This window comes from Ostrea edulis, chromosome 7 (assembly GCF_947568905.1).
Source record: "Ostrea edulis chromosome 7, xbOstEdul1.1, whole genome shotgun sequence".
Classification (NCBI taxonomy): Eukaryota; Metazoa; Mollusca; class Bivalvia; order Ostreida; family Ostreidae; genus Ostrea; species Ostrea edulis.
The window spans coordinates 23,563,755-23,579,567 of record NC_079170.1 but is presented as its reverse complement, the minus strand read 5'-3'; the positions used below and the strand labels follow the sequence as shown (position 1 = coordinate 23,579,567).

General features: G+C 33.5%; 1 protein-coding gene across 1 annotated transcript in view; it reads left to right on the top strand.

Annotated features, from left to right (window-relative positions):
* Window positions 1-9: 9 nt before the first annotated feature.
* Window positions 10-15,813, top strand: part of LOC125656040 (uncharacterized) — a 189,938-nt gene continuing 174,134 nt past the window's right edge. Inside the window, exons 1-3 of the mRNA XM_056143735.1 lie at window positions 10-57; window positions 917-973; window positions 14,775-14,825. Coding sequence (XP_055999710.1) covers window positions 917-973; window positions 14,775-14,825 — 108 coding nt within the window. The 5' untranslated portion in view covers window positions 10-57. The remainder of the gene's footprint in view (window positions 58-916; window positions 974-14,774; window positions 14,826-15,813) is intronic.

The window sequence follows — 15,813 nt, the reverse complement described above, 5'->3', positions numbered from 1 at the left end:
GACCGCCGCCGTTATCGGAATTTACACGCGCAGCTTGGTTCAGTGCCAATTAACAACGTAAGTATTTAAAAATAGGTATAGGCCTAATACCTACGTGGTACACTTATCTTACAGGGGCGAATTTGAAATTGTTATAAATTGACATTTGTGTAAAAGAGAAAGTACCGGCTACATGTGGCTCCAGACCACGCGATGTCGAATAGTCTTTGTATCTCCAATGTTTTGACCTTTGATACATGGATCTTGACCATTTGTAATAATTTCTTTGTGAATGCACTGGGCAATGCGTTATCAATAATTATAGTAAATATACTAGACTAAGTGTAGTACATCTACTAGATTAAGTATAGTACATCTACTAGACTAAGTATTTTAACGGCTGGAAATCCAATAGAAATGAAAGTAGAATGGAAACAACAGAAATGAATTTCAGTTTTGAAAATACGTGTGGATACTTCACGTCGGCATTCTTTTGATGAAGTGACCTTCTCTTCATGGTTTCACCATTGCTCTGTCGCACAAAAGCATACTTTACATTATAGAGCTTCATGTAATTCCCCATTTCTATTTTTCATCCGACTACTCTGGTCTGTCCAGGGGTCCATGTGTTCCCAAATATCTATTTTGTATTGATTTTAGGAGTTATGATATTGATCACTGCTCGTTATTTTCACCTTATATAAATATACATGTTCCTGTATGTACCGTCGATGTTTTATACGAAAATCATATAGCGTTTTGTATTTTCGACCTCTATAGATAAGGAATTCAAAATCGATAATGACAAAATATATAAATTCTGAGTATTTTGTGATTTGATAAATGGTGACCTACGATATAAAAAGCAACTCATGAAATAATATGTCATCCGTTTTTTATGTTGATACTTACATCATTTTATTTATCATTCAAATAGATGAAGTTCCTTGGTAAAACATGTGAAGCGACCCATTTAAAAGGAGCGATTCAAAAAGTAAGATAAAAAGAATTAAAGAGATAATGCAAGGTTCGCTTTATTTTGATTGCATAAAAGCCTACCCCCCCCCCCCCCCCCGAAATCTATATTCACACGAACTATGCGTGCCTTAAAAGCATATGAATTGTACGTAATAATTTCATTATCAAACACTTTCTGAATTAAAGTTTGTTATAGTCAGTATTTTAGGCAGATTTATAGTGGACAGTTTCTGTTTACCACAAACACATTTTTAACACTAGAAATTGTAAAATACTCTGGAAATTCTTGTTATTCAACATGTCAGCATTTCATTTTAAATTTGAAGTAAAGCAACCCATTTAAAAGGAGCGATTCAAAAAGTAAGATAAAAAGAATTAAAAAGATAATGCAAGGTTCGCTTTATTTTGATTGCATAAAAGCCTACCTCCAGAAATCTATATTCACACAAAGTACGCGTGACTTAAAAGTATATGAATTGTATGTAATAATTTCATTATCAAACACTTTTTGGATTAAAATTTGTCATAGTCAGTATTTTAGGCAAATTTATAGTGGACAGTTACTTTTCACCACAAACACATTTTTTAACACTAGAAATTGTAAATACTCCGTAAATTATTGTTATTCAACATGTCGGCATTTCAATTTGAAATAGCTTACATAGGATGGTGTGAGTGGAAAGTCTTTATGAAGTAAATATCACCCATCCCCAATGCCTTCTTCATATCGCATGAATATAGCTTAGAAACGTCGTACCTTTTGAGTGTTGCATTGCACTGGTATAAATCAATATGCACCTTACCCTGACAAAAGCCTTACTGTAAATATTTACTGCACGTTTGCAGCAAACATTGCTGCAAATAGTACCGGAAGTCAGATTTTATTTAATAAAGTGTACATTGACGCATGTTTGCCGCAGATAAGTATGTATATTTGCAGCAAACAATTTACTTTGTGAGTGCGATTTGCAGCATGCTTGCTGCAAACATCCATATACCCATATAAGGAAATCTTCCTGCAGGTGTACGACAACTATAAGCTGCAAGCATGCAGCAACATTTTATCCTTCAAAAGAGGTTTGCGGCTAGTTTGCTGCAAACATCATTTACATGGTAAGATATTCATCAGCAGCATAACTACTGCAAATGTGCAGCAATGAATATATTTTTGCAATCTTGCTGCCAGTTAGTAAATATATAGATAAATCAAATGAAATAAATATTTAAACACTGCTATCTTGCTAGAAACAAAATACTAAAATATGATAGTGCACGTTCAACACAAGCTTATTTACAGTCAATATTAATTAATTCACAAATTTTAAAAGATAGTGACAAGAGTACATATAATTATATGTCTCATATAGTATAAAAAGTAGTGTTTTATGGAAATATGTGTTTGACTGATTTTTTTTACCAAGGCATACTTAATGTAATAAGCCAAACAGATACGTAAACTTTTTCCTCAAGTTCATTTTCTTCTGAAACTTTAATATCTTTGTTTTCAGGAACAACATTTCTTATTGTGCATGTTATAAAGAAATCTACGGTACCCTAAATATTTTCTCTACTTAGTTTCAAATATAGGGTATCTGACCCCAGTTAGACACTAACAAACTTTGGTGATAAGAGTGTGTCCTATGGAAAGATTATCTATAGAGATATCACAAACATTAATAATATTTATTTTACAGTTGACCTATTTGCGACTAAATCTCGACAACATATGTTGTAATTGATATATTTGTGTATACCACGATATACAATATAACATACATGGTTCGTCGATGGCACATCTTCAACTTAAATTAGTTTCATATCAAGATCTTGTAAAAAGAGATGCATTATTTAAATTTTGAAAAAAAAAAATATAATGAACAAAATGATACAGAAATTGATTATTTTAAAATGAAGATAATTCAAACTAGGATTTTGGATATTTTGGACTTTTTAGAAATGTTTATGAAGAACAAAATAACATATTCGGCAAACGATGTCATGATATTTGACCTTTAACCTTAAGAGAGGACCTTGACCTTCATTATCCTGTAAGAGCATTGACTGCGTATTGATGTGTACACATATCAGGTCTATACTAGCTACATAACAAAAGTTGCCCGTTACTTTCTGATAGACAGTTAAATCTCGCAAAAATGAAATGCATTCAAGATTTAGAGCCGCAGACCCCAAGACATTGGATGTCCCCCACATTTGTTTTCAGAATATACTAAAATGCATGATTTGGCTTATACTACATGTAGTTTGTTCAAAACATCATTTAATGTTAGTGTTATGGGAATTTCATTCATCAAATAAATGAATTGAAGAGATAGAAGCGAAAACTAGTTTTACAAGTGTTTGGTACTATCTTAATTTACCCCAAACAAATGTTACCACAAAATTTGTATTCTAAGAGAGCACGGTAGAGTAAGAGCTAGATGTTACGTTGTTGAACATGTAACGTATGAGGTTATTATTGTAAATTGGTAACGACTCTTACTGTAATGTAAGCTGTACAAGTAATTCGCCATAAGTAAGGTTATAAAGATAGATATGTCCCGGTAACTTAAAATGGCTGCAATGACTATCTAAGTAAAACTACCCTATCAAATCAGGGTCAGACTTACACGTGTAGGGCTATCCTCATATCGGTTTTGCAAATTAATTATTCAATTAAATTTTGTTCGTGCTAGAAATATATCTTTTGTGAGAATTTTATTCACTGGATGCAATGAAAAATTTGGTAGATTATTTGAACCAAAAAGAAAGGTTTATATTTTCTATATAAAAGTCAATTATTTATATTGAAAAACAAAGTATTGTCAAGGGCAATGACTCTTATGCTGGTCTATTTTCTATTGTATGTCTTTTTTAAAAATACAATGATAGCCACAATTGATTTATATATTATCATCAGTTTTTAAAAACCGTTTGAATGAAGATGTTGTCATTTTAACGAGGTTTTATGCATTTTCTATGCTGCTTAACGAAAATGGTGTGGTCATGTATTTGTGCATACTTTAACGAAACTCTTCTGGCGAGTTATTAGTAATAGTGACGTACGTTGTTGGTCAGTGTACATAACTATATAGTAGAGAAGGTTATTTATGTACGCGTAAATTATACAGATGTTTCTTGTAACTTGCAACAGACACCAGTCTGGGGGACAGAGACAATAAGCAAATATATATATATTACAGAAGGATCAGTGATAATAAAGGAGTTTGTAGAAAGGAAAGACGCTACATAAATAACGTATCACAGTGTGTCATTTTCGATATAGAATTTCGACTGGCAAAAACAATAATCAATCAGCAATCCAGCAAAGTGCACGGTGTTCATAATGGTTCACAGGATGAAATAGAAATTGCATATATATAAAGAGCGTTTTTGTTTTTATCAACTAATCAAAGGATTTATGCTTTTAAAATTCCATGATAATTATGCAGGGAAAAGTGACTGACATAATTTTCGTATGGAATTCCGATCAGAACAAAATGAAACGTAATGCGCCTTGTAACTTCATGAAATATTTACATTATTTTCATACTAAGTATTTTGTAATGAAGCCATCTGAACATGATGGTTCTTGTAATGCAATCAATCAATTAAATAATGGTTTCAGATTGAAAATGATAATCCAAGATATAAACTGTGATTCTGAACAGGATTAGGAGATGACCTGGAGTTACGGAAACTCATAAGGGTATTTATCACTTTTATGTGTATACAACATTGACCGTTTTTATGATTTAGATACTGTCCCTTCCTGTCTTCACAGTTCAGTGTAGCATATATACATATATGTAAAACTTATACCGTACCAATTTTGATGCACCAGATGCGCATTTCGACAAATAATGTCTCTTCAACCGAAATGTTTAAAATCCGAAATAACTATGAAGTTTTAGATCTAAATATAGCCAAAAACAGCGTGCCAAACATGTGGAGCCAAATTCGTCCACGGATAAGAGCTATACAAATGTATTTTCAAATCGGGATTTTAAGCACAATGCTCTAACCACTACGTCACTGCATACAGAGATTGTGAATGCAAAATTGATTGTGTCACATCTGTTGGCCTATGGATGATTCATGAGTCATTTTGGAATTGTGTTGATTTCAGGTAAAACATAAATTGTAATTTTTAATAAACTGATTCAAACCGTTTTAGCTCATCTGAACCAAATGCAGTGAGCTATTCTGATCGAAATTTGTCCTTCGTCGTTGTTGTCGTATCGTCGTCGTAAATTTTTCTCACTTTCATCTTCTCCTCCAGGCTGTCGTTTCACTAAAAGATCGTAGAACGTAAACGTAGACTTAATCAATATTGATCTTAACTCAACGAGTGGTCTAGGGCTATCGTAAGTGTTCCTACATGCACGTAAATGAGCAATATGGCCGCCATGCTGACCCTGCCTGATATCATTTTGTGGTAGTACTTTGTAGGAAGAAAACAATCACAATGACTTTCAGTCTGCTTTTGCACAAGAATATTGTACAGTTCGAGCCCGAATCTTAAATTGATTAGAGTTATCCTTCTTTGTTACACACAGCTACAGAAATGTCAGTCTGACATAGTGCAAATTCAATTTTATCAAAAGCATGGTTCCATGGGGTAGGGTGGGGCCACAATAGGGGATCAAAGTTTTACAAACAAGTATATAGGTGAAATCATTGAATATGGGCCAATATTACTCAGATGAGCGATGTGGCCCATGCGCCTCTTGTTGCAATATTTACACATATTCATTGATATATATGCGGTGTGAACGTTAGACCGAGCGAAGCATGAAGTGACCATTAGCGTTCATAATTCTATTGATTAAGTACGGTAAATTAGAATTCACTTTAAAATATATATTTGTTTTATTTATGAAATTCCCCTTGCACTCAACATATATGAGGATCAATACGGGATCCACCTATTCATTTACCGCGGGAACTATAACGTTAGCCAACGTACACCGTGCATTGTGACGTCACATTTATCTCTATTTCAAATCAAACAATTTTAAACAACAATGCATCCTGTTTGCAAAAAGGACATTTAGAACTGAACAAAATTAACCAACAAAATTTCAAAGTGATAAAACAGTAAGAGCAAATATACACTGTATCGTATTTTTCTGTTCAAAGAAACTCATGACCTCGTTCACCTGTTTAGTCATATTACCGTTTTCTATTTGATGATTGGCTAAAAACTGTGACATTGATAATCATACCAATCATTTTTATTAAACTGATTGTTTGATTACAAATTGCACGCCAGTCTTGGATTTTTATGCCCTCGAGATCGAAGATCAGGGAGCATATTGTTTTTGTCCCGTCCGTCATTCTGTAATTCTGTCATTCTGTCTGAAACTTTAACCTTGTTAATAACTTTGAACAATAAGTGATAGAGCATTGATATTTCACATGAGTATTCCTTGTGACATGACCTTTCCGTGGGTAACAACATTATTGACCCAGTGACCTTGGAGTTTGACCTATTTTTTGAAAATTTTAACCTTGCTAATAACTTTTGAACAATAAGTGATAGAGCTTTGATATTTCATATGAGTATTCCTTGTGACAAGACCTTTCCGTTGGTATTGAACCTTTTGACCTTGACATTTGACCTACTTTTTTTTATTTTTACATTGGTCATAACTTTTAAATGGTAAATATTAGAGCTTTCATAATGTACATGAACATTTCTTTTGACAAGATCTTTCTACTGGTACCAAGATATTTGCCCTTGTGATCTTTTTTTTTTTTTGAAGTTTCAAGATTTTTTATTTATGAAACAAGACAGAACATATACAAATATACAAAACAAATGAAATACATGTATAAGATACAATGTGTATAAGATATGGTTATTACTTTACCATGGAATCAAAATAGATACAGTATATGTCAAACAATTGTAGTTATTAATTTACATCAACATAATTTCAAGAGACGGAATAATACTGCGTAAGAAACATATTTGGCAGTGTGTCTATAATAAGCACCTTTGGGCGTACATAGTGTATGAAAAGGGTGCTATATAAATATGGTATTGTTCTTATAATAAAGATAAGTTTTTGGCTTGTTTTTTTTTCAAAAACGCCACACTACCACAATGAGTCCACACATATCACGACAGTTCATATCCGACTCATTGGGTAGGTCTATTAGAGGACCCTCTGAATAGTGGCTTCAGATATAACACAAGTATATATAATACACAGATATACAAATGTATACATACATATGTGTGCATAGATATAATAGCAGTAGTAACAATGTCTAAATTCTATATGTTAAAATTTTGCTATAAAGAATTTCATAGTATAACTATAGATTGGATACATAATTTTGAAAAAAGTTTCTGTTCTTTGGTTTTATATAAAACCCTGAGAACTTGACAGTGCGATATCAAGTATTCCTTGATGGAACGAATAACAAAATCACTTGTTTCATCAACCTGTACAACTCTACAATACAGCTTACATTTATAAATTCTAAATGCAATAAAAGAAAGAAAATAGTTTTATATCTTTATCAATTCAGTATTATCTAAATAAAAATAAAACCCAACAGCAATATGTTTCCAAGTAATTGTGAAATTAATGCAGGTACTTGCGACCTTCCATATATGTTGTACATTAATACAATCAAAAATAAGGTGTTTTGTGTTTTCGATTTCATTTCTACACAGTTTACACTTATTTGTTACAGTGTTGTTCCATTTGCTAATAAGGAAATTATTACTCAATATGTTGTGTATTTTCATCTGTTATTTGGAACTCTCTACTTAACTTTGTAAGCGAGGATTTTTGGAATTTATGCTTTATCAAAGTAGAATAGAAAATTTTAGTTTTATGTTGTAAACATACATTTTTATCAATATTTTTGGTTTTAATGTAGGGAATTTTAGACAAATCATATCCAAGTTCAATTTAAAAAAAAAATATGTCTTATCATCTTATACTCGCATAGCCAGTTCGTTTTCTTAGTAAGACAATCATAAATTTGTTTACCTGATTTTAATAACCCATCCTCATTAAAATGTCTTTAACATATAAAATTCCACTTTTTACCAATCATCAAAACATATTGATTTACCTTTGAAGAGAAAATTTGCATTCGACCATATTGGCTGTAGAAGGAATTTTTCAGTGGAGTTAAGAGTTTGGTTTGTGTTGTCTTGACAAAGGTTGAAGCAAGAAAACACCAGTTTATAAAACACTGGACATTTTTTAAGAATGCCATAATTGTTAGTTGATGTTTCAGAAGTCTTAGCTAAATAATCAATGTCAAGATTTAAAGTTTTGCTGAAACTTTCTGCATATTTTTGAATGATATGATTACTTGTAATAAGTCGTGGAATCCATATGGCTTTTAGGGCTTTAAGTTTAGACTCTGTATCGACTACACCTATCCCTCCATCTTTAATATCCCCTATCAATGTGTTCCTTTTGATTCTATTTATTCCATAACAAAATATATATCAACCTATTGATGTCTTTTATAAACTTAGGATCGGGTAATTCTAAAATGCTTGCAACATAAGTCAATTTTGATAAAGCCAATGAGTTAATGATTGTACATTTTCCAAATAATGATAGTTTTCTTCTTTTCCATGATTCAAATGACATTTCAATTTCGTGATATATTTTCATCCAGTTTTTATTGCAACATTCAATCTTATCTTGACCTATATAACTACCTAAACATTTTACGGCTTTCTTAGTTACCTTTATTCCCTCTACTGTTTCAAACAGGTTTCTCAGGTTTCCGAGTAAAATACATTCTGTTTTTGTGAAATTTATTTTTGACCCTGCTAATTCACAGAAACTTTTATTGGTGTTTATTGCATGTTTTAAAGAATCGGTATCACTTAAGGCCAGTGTCATGTCATCTGCATGTTGAATATTTTTAATTTCATTTTCTAAGTTTTTATTTTTAAAACCGTGAATCGAATTATCTTATTTTATCTGATAGAATTTCTGCAAGAAACAGGTATAAAATCGCGGAAATTGGACAGCTTTGTCTAATGCCCCTGTGCATCTGGCATGTTGTAGAGATCCAGCCATTATTTTTTAAACGGAAGATAGGATTTGTATAAAGTATTTTAATCCATTTAATAAAATTAATTCCAAAATTAAATGTTTCTAGAGTTTTGAACAGAAAATTCCACTCAACTGAATCGAATGCTTTCTCAAAGTCGAAAAATAATAATAAACCCTCTTGATTATTGTTTTCCCAGTAATCAAAACTATCTAATATTAATCGTGGGTTGCTTCCTATCAATCCTCCTTTTATATATGCTGTATGTTCGTTACTGATGTAATCATCGATAACTTTTTGTAAACGACGAGCAAATATGAATGCAATTATCTTGTAATCTGTATTTGTAAGGCTAATGGGTCTGTAATTTTTTAATAGGAATTTCTCTCCTTTTTTGTGAATTAATGATATGACAGCAAGTCGTTTGGAAAAAGACATTTCATTTAATACAAAAATGTCTTTAAGCATTCCAAAAAAAAAAGTTCCGATAACTGATCCCAAAAGCATTGATACAATTCAGTTGGTAAACCGTCTAGATCTGGCGATTTATTGTGTTTCATACTCATAACAGCTTCTCGACATTCATCTAAAGTTGGAAATTGGTCACAATTATTTCTCGCACTCTCATATAAACATTTAATATTGCTATTATTTAAATAACTCTGAATGTCAGAGGAATTTATATTTTTAGTATCATACAGATTTTCATAAAAATTACACATTTCACTCAAAATATCTTCATCAGTAGTTAAAGTTTCTTTTCGTTCGTTCTGTAGTTCATTAATAACATTCTGTGATTGATGGTTTTTTTTTCTAGACTTAAAAAATACTTGGTGTTTTTTTCCTTCTTTGTCAATCCACTTAGCGCCTGATCTAAATTGAGCTCCTTTTGCTTTTTTATCATACAAGTCATCTAATTGCGACTCCAAGTCTCTCTTTTTATTCATATCAATTTGGAGATGTGGGAGAGATTCTATTTCATTTATTTCTTTTTCAATGTTTGAAATTGTATTCTTAAGATTTTTCTGCGATTTGATTGAAAAATGTATAAAAAGTAGTTTAATTTTATGTTTTAAATTTTCCCATTTTTGCGTCTTTGTTCCTTGTGAGTTTTCTTTTTTATATTTTGTAAAATATTTAAAATTTGCTTTTCATATTCGCTTCTTTTTAAGTAGGAAGTATTTAATTTCCAGTAACCTGTTCCTCTCTTGTTATCGTGTATATTAAGATCAAATCTAATTGCTTTGTGGTCAGACATTCTGGTTCTATTAGAATGAATTCCTGGAATTTTCCGTAACATGGGAGATTTGCATTTATTTAGAAAAGTTTTACTAATGAATACTAAATCTACTTTTGGGTATGTCAGAAGCATCACCCCACGTGAAACCATCTGTTTTATCAGGTTTGCTTGTCCATAAATCGAGAAGATTTAACTGAAATATTATGTAATTTAATACTTTAGAGCTTTTATCTGTACAATTATCTATTTTACAGTTGAAGTCCCCACATATAATAATATTGGATGAAATGTTCGAGTAATTATTAATGAAATTTCTTAATCTTTTGAAAAATTGGATTCTACATGCTTCATTATTTGGTGCATATATATTAACTAAAGTCAATTCTATGTCGTTCAATTTCACGTTGATTAATAATTTTCGTGTGTCGTTTTATCTGTGAGTATTAAGAATATTAATGCCCAATCCATTCTTAGTCAGTATTGAAACACCTCTGCTACATGTTGAATCAGAAAAGCAGTGTATAGCTTTCCAATACCATGAAAAATTATACAACGATTCGTTTTCTTCAATGAAATTCGTTTCCTGTAAAAAGTCAATATCTATTTTTAAATGTTTTAACCAATTACAATATTTTAAACGTTTTTCTTTGGTATTTAAACATCTTGTATTAACAGATACAAATTTAAGGTTGCCCATGTTTCAAACAAAAAATCATACTAAAGAAAAACACTTCTATTTACCTTAAACAGAAACAAAGACATTGTCCATTTGAAGTCCGAGTTAAGGGTTAAGGGTTTGGATCTTTTGCGAGCACAAAAGGTTAGAGTGAAATTAGCCCTTTCCCCCGCGATTTTTAGAGTCAAATGCATTTCCTTTAGGAGATGCCGTTTTGGTTCCCGAGACGACACTCTTCATCTGTGTGAGAGTCGCTTGTTGAGATCTGGTTCTCTCTCTTGGGGTAGTCTGTGTGAGAGTCGCTTGTTTAGATCTGGTTCTATCTTTAGGGGTATTCTGTTCGAGATTTATTTGTTGAGATTTGGTTTTCTCTATTGGGGTAGTTTGAAAAGACCGAGGACGATTTGGAAGTTGACGGAGACGCAAGGCAATTTCTGAGAGAATGCAGCCAAGTTTGTTGGTGCCTGTCCAAGCTTCAGCACACGTGTGAATGATAGCATCCTTGTCAAGCCCAGATGCCCAGAAATCATCATATGTAGACTCAACAAACACATGATTCTTTTTTTGTTTTTGGTTCTTGAGAGAATCGGCGAAAACCGGAACTTGTTCAGCATCGGCTTTTATAATTTCTGTCATAATCTGGATTTGGTTTAACGAAAAACTGGTTGACGGCAAGACGTATTTCCCAATTTTTTCCGCATCTAGGGCAGATTTAGCGACTTGTATTGCTGAAGCTCTCTGTAGATCATCCCTACGCACCACTTTCACGTATTGAAAGGCGTGTTCTGCAGACTTATGGTTTACACGAAATAACTGCAAATCACATGGGAAAAAGTTAGACAAACAGTTGTCTTGGCCAGCAAAAGGAATGACGTTGGGTGCTGATTCAGTATAGTATTCACATTCATGGTTTCCAAGTTCGTGACTTTCGGATTTGCAAATTTTTCAACGCTTATTGTTTGGACATTCCTTGGTGTAGTGGTTTTCCTCCCAGCAATGCCCTTGTGATCTTGGCCATCTTCAGAATTAGTCATTATCGGGGGCATTTGTGTTTCACAAATACATCTTGTTGGCATTCAAAATTAAAACATGAATGACTGTAGAAGCAACTAATAAACAAAACAAAATGGCGCTGCTCATATCGATAACAAAATTTTCAGCGAATGTATGTGGAGATTATCTACATTCATTTGCTGATTTTCTAATTTTTTTCTGTACATACGTGTTACCTTTAGAGCCTTGCTTCGCAGACGGACATTCGGCCCGTCCGAGCTTTGCTCATAATATGTCTTACGATGTGACCGTGTTTGAGGGTGAAGTAAAATATCTAAAAAAAAAAAAAAAAAAAAAAATAGCACCTAACGCGTGAGGACAGAGCTCAATCAAAGTATTCTAACTTTAGACAATTTTGGTCCGCCTATTTATTGAACGCGGGAAACGCTATGCAACTATTGTAAACAGATGCATTGTGACGTCATATTCAGCGTCGGTGTGTAGCAAATACACAAACATAGGGAGACGTGGCATTGTACAATCACGTTTTCAATCGAGGAGTGATTATATATGATTTAAAGAATAAGATTTACATGCTTTTACGGATTTCATGTAACATCTCAGAACGACGTTAACTTGGGTACACGAGATTCAAAATGGAAAACTACAGTCCACGCGCTAGTATTCGGATCGACGACCAAAATTTTCAAGTTCCATAGGTATAGTTTAATTTTTCATTAGTTTTCTATATTTTCCTTTTAAACATGTATATACGTGTTACCTATAGGGAGAGAACCGCTCTAACGGCCCTTCGGGTCGCGAGAGGGCTTTGCCCTCTAATAATAGTTGTAGTGATCGAAATGAAAAAAAAAAACAACAAAGAAGAGATGGTTGTAAAACACATATGCCCCCCCCCCCCCATGGTGCAAAATTGAAAAAGGGTTATACACACACATCATTTCATTGATAGCAGCATCATAAATTCAAAATATTGAGCAAACACTATCTTCTTATGTCAAGAGCGGATTGACCATGTGACCTGAAGATCAATAGGGGTCATCCACTCCTTATGCTGTACCGGAGTACCAAGTTTGGTGTCTATCAAGCAAATAATTCTTAAAATATAGCAGATAATATACTACTATGTCCAGTTCAACCATTCACCTTTGACCGTGTAACCTCAAAATCAATAGGGGTCATCTGCTCCTGAAGATATACCAGTGTATTAATTTTGATGTCTGTCAAGCAAAGGGTTCTCAAAATATTGATTGGACAATATATTCCAACGTCCAGTTTGAACCTTGCCTTTTGACCATGTGACCTCAAAATCAATAGAGGGCATCTTCTCAAGATATACCAGTGTACCAAGTTTGATATCTGTCAAGCAAAGAATTCTCAAAATATTGAATGGACATTATATTCCTATGTTCAGTTTGACCCTTGACCTTTGACCTCAAAATCAATAGGGGTCATCTTCTCCTGAAGATGTACCAGGGTACCAAATTTGATGTCTGTCAAGCACAGGGTTCTCAACATATTGAACGGACAGTGTATTCCCATGTCCAGTTTGGCCCTTGACCTTTGACCATATGACCTCAACATCAATAAGGGTAATCTTCTCTTGAAGATGTACCAGTGTATCAAGTTTAATGTCTGTCAAACAAAGGGCTCTGTAGACATTGAGTGGTCAGTATATTCCTATGTCCAGTTTGACCCTTGACCTTTGACCATGCGACCTCAAAGTCAATAGGGACCATCTACTCTTTAGGATGTACCAGTGTACCAAGTTTGATGACTGTTAAGCAAACGGTTCTCAATATATTGAATGGACATTATATTTCTATGTCCAGAGTAAATTCACTCTTGACCTTTTGACCTAAAGAAAGGGCCCTCTTCTACCCATAACCAACCCATATATGAAATATCATTATCATCAAGTGAATGGTTCTCAAGATATTGAGCGGACAACATGTGGTCTTATGCCCCTCTTCTTTGAGGGGGGGGGGGGGGCATAATAAGGGTTGCATTCATGAATATCTACCAAAAACAGTCATCATTTCCATCGAGGCCAAAACACGCTATGTATACGGTATCTGATATGCACATTTAAAAGAGCATCTCTTGTAACATTATAAAAATTTTACCAACCCATTCTCAAAATGGTCCCTTAATTTCACCAAGGTATTCTAGATACACTTGTAAAACTATCGCATGTGTTGGATTTAAATCAAACCTCTCAGATTTACTTCGCTTTGGACATACTCAAATCCTGAGAAATACAATGATATAACTCAAGGATCTGATAATTAATGGATTGATTGTATCTTGTTTAACGTCCCACTCGAGATAATTTTTCACCCATGTGGGGATGTCACCACTACCGGTGAAAGGCTTCAAATTTAGGCATATACTCGACGCTTACGGCCATTGAGCAGTTATGGTTCGTTAGCGTGTCACACCTTCTGTGACAAGGGACATCCAATTTTAAGGTAATCTCCGAGGACCCGTGACATTCACACCTGATGCCGAGTGTATGGCGATGGAACTGTCACTACCTGTTTTTAACGACTTAGGTCTGTCGTGGATGGGATTCGAACCCCGACCTTCCGCATGCGGGGTGAAAGCTCTACCTCTAAACCATCGCGACAAGGTTCTGATAAACATTTTCCCCTTTTAAAATGTTGAATTGCTGAAAATTGTCATTTCATTTAAGATTTTTCACTTTCTTTGAATCAAACTAAAAATCTTTCAGCAAACTAAAAACGAAACGTCAATAAACGTTGACTTAGACACCTATGTTGTTGTTTTGTTTTATTTTACTTAATTTCTCAGTGTCTGTCTTTATCTCATCCATTATTTTCATTACAGGCCTTTACGTCAGTCACGATGCCTAAAATCTGGAACACCTGTATAGAGGGGGTAATTATGAAATCATGTACATGTACAATACGAATAGTCTAAATAGAATACTCATCGTTTTATTGAATTTTGCAGAAAAATATATAATCAATAGTTTAGCTCACCTGAGCCTTATGATAAAGTCTTTTTGATCAAGACACTTGTATACCCATTATCTGTCTGCTGTTGTGCTGTTTTTATAATGCCTTTAAGCTTCCTGTTACTTTCTGCCTCTACATGTATATACGGTACCCTACTACTTTCACATAGTGCAGATAAACGTGCACTATAACTTTGTCTGTTGTGTCTTTACATTTTCTTTACATTTATATGATTTTCCCCAAATTATTCAGAGACACAAGGCTCGAAGCCAGGGCAGTGGTTTGCTCAGAGAACGCGTTGACCATTACGGCATGGAAGTCCAACACTTATGGCGGACAAATATACATATTTACTCAAGTTTACCTCTTATTAATGCAACCATAATTAAGTATTTGAAATTACAAAACTGATTCGCTATCATCCGTTTTTGATAGTTATGTACCAAATGCAAACAAACAAATTGATACAGTGTTTAAAACAGTTATTGGTAGTACATTCAGAGTAATTGCACTTTGCTTTATTAAGACGTATTATATAGATTTATTTGGAAATGAAGATGATATTGCAATTTTCTTTTAGCTTGTAAACAGTATTTAGGGTTTTGACAAATAGTACGATCCCCTTTGGGTCGTGTTCTATTTGTCAGAATTATGACTATAATTTTGGCATACTCTACTCAAAATGTAACATCATTACATTGTTGTCGTCGCTGTCGTTGAAAAGCTTTAACATTTGCAATTTATCGGGAACCGTGAGACTGACTTCTACCATTATTTTATTCAAGCATCTTTAGTTACGTTTAAAACTGATTAACGTTTATTCAAATAATGGGCTACGTGCCACTCTGATGTGAGATACTTGAAGTATACAGATGAGAACAAACATTTGCTTGACTGTAAGAGAGGTG